General features: G+C 36.3%; 1 protein-coding gene across 2 annotated transcripts in view; it reads right to left on the bottom strand.

Moving 5' to 3' along the window:
• LOC103480858 (acidic leucine-rich nuclear phosphoprotein 32 family member B-like) overlaps positions 1-1,516 on the bottom strand; it is a 10,167-nt gene extending 8,651 nt beyond the window's left edge. Inside the window, exon 1 of one of the 2 annotated variants that reach the window (XM_008436058.2) lies at positions 1,350-1,516. In XM_008436058.2, the coding sequence (XP_008434280.1) occupies positions 1,350-1,403 (54 nt within the window). In that variant the 5' untranslated portion in view covers positions 1,404-1,516. The remainder of the gene's footprint in view (positions 1-1,349) is intronic. The other variant, XM_008436057.2, reaches the window with a different exon arrangement.
• Positions 1,517-4,351: the final 2,835 nt, after the last annotated feature.

Here is a 4,351-nt window from a genome sequence, read left to right as displayed (position 1 = left end):
AAAAAAAAAAAAAAAAAAAAAAATCCCAATATTGTTCTTCTAAGTTTAATGTTAAACCTGAGAATTTTAACTAGCATGAATAACACATCGGGCAGAGCGCAATGAATTGCCGTTAGGCTACTTTAGCTTCAAGCTAGCGTTAGCGCGCACTTAACGGCACGTTACAGCCATGGGCTCCGACTACTTTCTGACACAGCGTTGGTACAGGCAGCTATTAAAGTAACAAAACGTAAAAATACACACAAAGGGCACAAAGTTCAGTGTAGGCAAACTGAAAAATTAATATTTAAAACTTAACCTTCTATTTTAATTGTATTTAATGTACAAAGATTAACATTCAAAACTCGTTTCCTGCCGAGTTTAAATTATAATACGTGGTAATATTCAAACGACACACAAGTATTGGTTTATAAACATGTTTTATAACTTCCATGAATTAAAATATGAAAATGTAAAGCTGGTTTAACAATTTGCTGTAATCATCACTTTATATTAGCGGAGTCAAATGCAGCTGCGTAGTAATGTAGTTCCAGATATTAGCCAGGCCCAAGAAACAAACACGGATGTATGAGGCTGAAGTTGGTGTCCGATTCAAGCTACAGTAAATGGGTATTTCACTAGTTCAAGATTTTTATCATACATCGTTTATAATTGCAAAGTTTACATTTTGACTGGGTAATTAACACAGTACAGATATTCTTAAAAACTTTAGTTTTATTTGTTATCTTAAATTGGTTTGTGAAATTTAAAAATATACAACAGATACTTATAAATTTCCCAAATTAATGTCTGTTTTTAAAATGTATATTTAGTGTATAACTATTCAGATCAGGCTAGATTGGCGTAATTGTTGCATTTATACTACAATGTTAAAGATAAAGAAATGGGTACTAAACACTAGTTTTAGTTTCACATTAAAACTAATGTTTCACATTTTACCAACTGTATTAAAAAATACTGTTCAGTTTAGAATAATAAAGTCCAGGTGTGACCAGTCTTAAGGATTTTATATTTTAATCCACAATTCAATCCAAACTCCTCAAAATTATCCCTTTTACTAAAGTTCCGAAACGGACGCTAACTTCAGCGTCACCAGCACAAGTTTATACTCGCATTAGATAAATAGTAGCGTGAACAACAAGGGATAAATCTACCTCCAAAGATTCAAAATTTATCTGTTATTTTAGAGCAACTTTGATTTCAAGACATAAATAAATTAGTTAGTAGTTTGGTGAAGCTGCAGATCCAGCTGCCATGTGCTCCACCACCTCTCCTCCTCCTCCTCCTCCCCTCCCGCTGCCGGTTGAATTCACACCGCAGTCAAATAGTTAAAAACCCGGGACTCTCACCTCCGCTGGAGACCGGTGCCTCAACTCTAAAGAAACCCTCTTCTTCATGTCCATTTTCCTCTACTTCTGACTCTCTGCGATGCAAAACACTCGTTTCTACACGATCCTCTCTTCAGCATCAACACGCGGAAACAGAGTGAAGTTAGCTACCGCTAGCACAAAGAACTTCCGGTGGAGACTACAACAATAAAAGTCTGAGACGGTCCAGTAGAGGCGCTGACCATTAACTGTACTTATTTTACATTCTACCTCATAATTGAAATATGTATCAGTTTGTTTCATATACAGGCAAAATAAAAGCCTCGTTTTTATGGAATAAGCTACAACGTATGTTTAGCGTTTTACATTTATTTTGAAAAGGCAAATATAGCTTCCGGAAGTGCGCTGCTTTCATATCATAAAGCGATACAGAAACACAACGTTTACGTAGCGTGTGTGAAAGTGGGTCAAGGCGTTGTTGCTTTCAAGTGCCAACAGAAATTTGGCTGTTTTAAACGACAAACAGCAAAATGAACACATGTAACTCGAGTTAAACTACTTCCTAAACTAGTTGGTGGGATGTTTTATAAAATTACAGCGCAAATATTGCTTCAAGGCGTCAGTTAAAAAAAGAAGTTTAATTTTTTCCATTCTTTTCGCAACAGATTCAGAGCTTCTCTTGAAGCACCTGAACATACCACATGTAGAAAAACGGAGGGAAACGGCAACATGACGGAAACATTGATTTCTAGCGTCTCTAGTGGATGTTTGTATATTGAAATCAAACAGGAATTCATTTTACAGTGAAAATATTCACATTTTAAACTTTACCAAAAAACTCTGAATTTTTTTAGATTAATCCAAGACATTTTCCAGTAAAAAAAAAAGTTTCTGAGCTTGAAAAGCTGCAATTTTTACATTTTTTTTGTCTTTTCTAGAAAAATTCAGTGATATTTTGATGGAAACGTATTCCTTCTTCTACAATGACCCCAACATGCCGTCATATTTTACCCATTCTGGTCTCAATTAACTCGCCGTTTTATTCGTTTACATTATTCACTCTGAAAAGCAAAACCAACCCTGATCTAACATTTTTGAAGTTCAGACGCTTTTGCTAGTTGTTCTGGAAAACAAGCATAAAAAAAAAAAAAACACATCAATATTTACACTATTAAACATTTCTTCTCTTTGATTCACATTTTGAATGAGGTCTCTGCGTATAAAATAAACATTACACACAGCTTTTTATTGTGGTTTTAGTTCTTTATTGTCATATCACTGTAGATCATCTTCACAACAAGCAGTTATACATACAGTGGTCTTAGAGTATATCACTGTCCAATACGAGGAGAGCAACAGTTAGAATCACAGCTATGGTTTCGTTCTCCACCCTGAAAATAACCACCTCCTCCTCTCCGCTGCACCACAAACCCAAGTGATTACAACCATCAAAAATAATGTCACAGGTGCCTGACGAATAAACAGGACTCTGGAATAAATAAATCAATAAATAACCAAATTAATATGTACAATACTTAAATAAATAGTCATGAGTTGTGTATATATATATATTTACATACACACAAGTAGCTCACCAGAGAACGGCAGGTTCCACAGGCATAGAGCCGTTTTTTTTTTAATATCTCATTTTTAATACAGCTTCATTATGCAACACAGCCACAGGTCAGACCAAGGCCACATTATTACGCCTCAGAAATCATAGTGCAAACATTTCCAGAAAGCAGGGCAGGCTCACAGGTTGAGCAACGTCAGTTTAGATCCAATATGGCCGCCGCATGCATGACACGTGGCGACGGATGGAACTGTCCAACTGCATTCATGACTGTTGAAAATTTGCTAAAACACACACATAAAACTGTATCTATTTTCAAAACAGTCATGATGAATGCAGAGAGAAGTAACATGTTGCTGTTGGTTGGCATTGCTAGCGTTCAGTCTGGTCACTGAAGACGACGGTTAGAGACTCTTACTGGAAACCAGTTCAACTGGGACAGATGTTATTCTCAGACCGAGCCCCGAAAGTACTTCAAGACATACTTTTACAAAATCCCAAGTAATTTTCACAACATCTGTAAGATTTTCCAATATTTTGCCGTTTTTGTGAGATCCCAAATGGCTTTTGGAAGGTTCTGACATTTTTGTTTCGTAAGATCCCAAAAACAAAAACTCCCAAAAAGAGATTCCATACATGTTCAGAGATCCTGGCTTTTTTTGTTGGGAAGATCCCATAAAAGTTTGGCGGTTTCCTGAAAAAGATGAGAGTTCAAGAGGCAGATAAGGGAAAGACTCTCCATTGTTTCAAAAATTAATATCGTACACACAGGATCAGCTTCATTTACGTTTTCATCCAGTTGAACCCAAACAAATCCGCCCCGGAGCGTTGTATTAAGTATGCCAAACCCATAGGGGGCAGTGTAACGCTAAGCTAACCTGTCAGCTGATCAGATTGTCTCAAAACAATCCCAACTTCCTTGTTAGGAATTAAACACGGCGCCAGGAGGTTCATTTGTGTGGACAGATTTTTAAATAGCATATTAGAACATGAAGTTATTAAAATAAGAATCGTGTAAAATGAGGTTTGTGGATAAATTGGTGTATTTTTTGTTGCAAACACAAATACGGAGTTCTCCCAAATCTCCACTTTGGTCCGAGTTTTTATAATGATTTAAGTGATGTATTAAACAGAGTTTTTGTTTGGATAAAAGCCAAAAACACATCAAAATGTATTTGTTTGACCAGATATTGACCTACATGTGGTCTAGGCCTGAGTCAAGACTAAGAAATCACAAGTTTGAGTTTCATTTAAACGTTTATCAATGTAGACAAACTGCAACAACACTCGGGCATTGACTAGGCCCACACAGCTGTCCACTACTAAACACTAATTACATGAATCCTTCTCAACTTTTGCTTGATGTAATGAAACGTCTGTGGGATTTCATCACTCCTCTTGATCTTGCAAATCTTTGTCCGTTGTCACAAGGAAACTCAGAGGAGTTTGC

This window comes from Poecilia reticulata, linkage group LG18 (assembly GCF_000633615.1).
Source record: "Poecilia reticulata strain Guanapo linkage group LG18, Guppy_female_1.0+MT, whole genome shotgun sequence".
Taxonomy (NCBI): Eukaryota; Metazoa; Chordata; class Actinopteri; order Cyprinodontiformes; family Poeciliidae; genus Poecilia; species Poecilia reticulata.
Note: the sequence above shows the minus strand (reverse complement) of the source record. Positions and strands in the feature narration are given on the sequence as shown.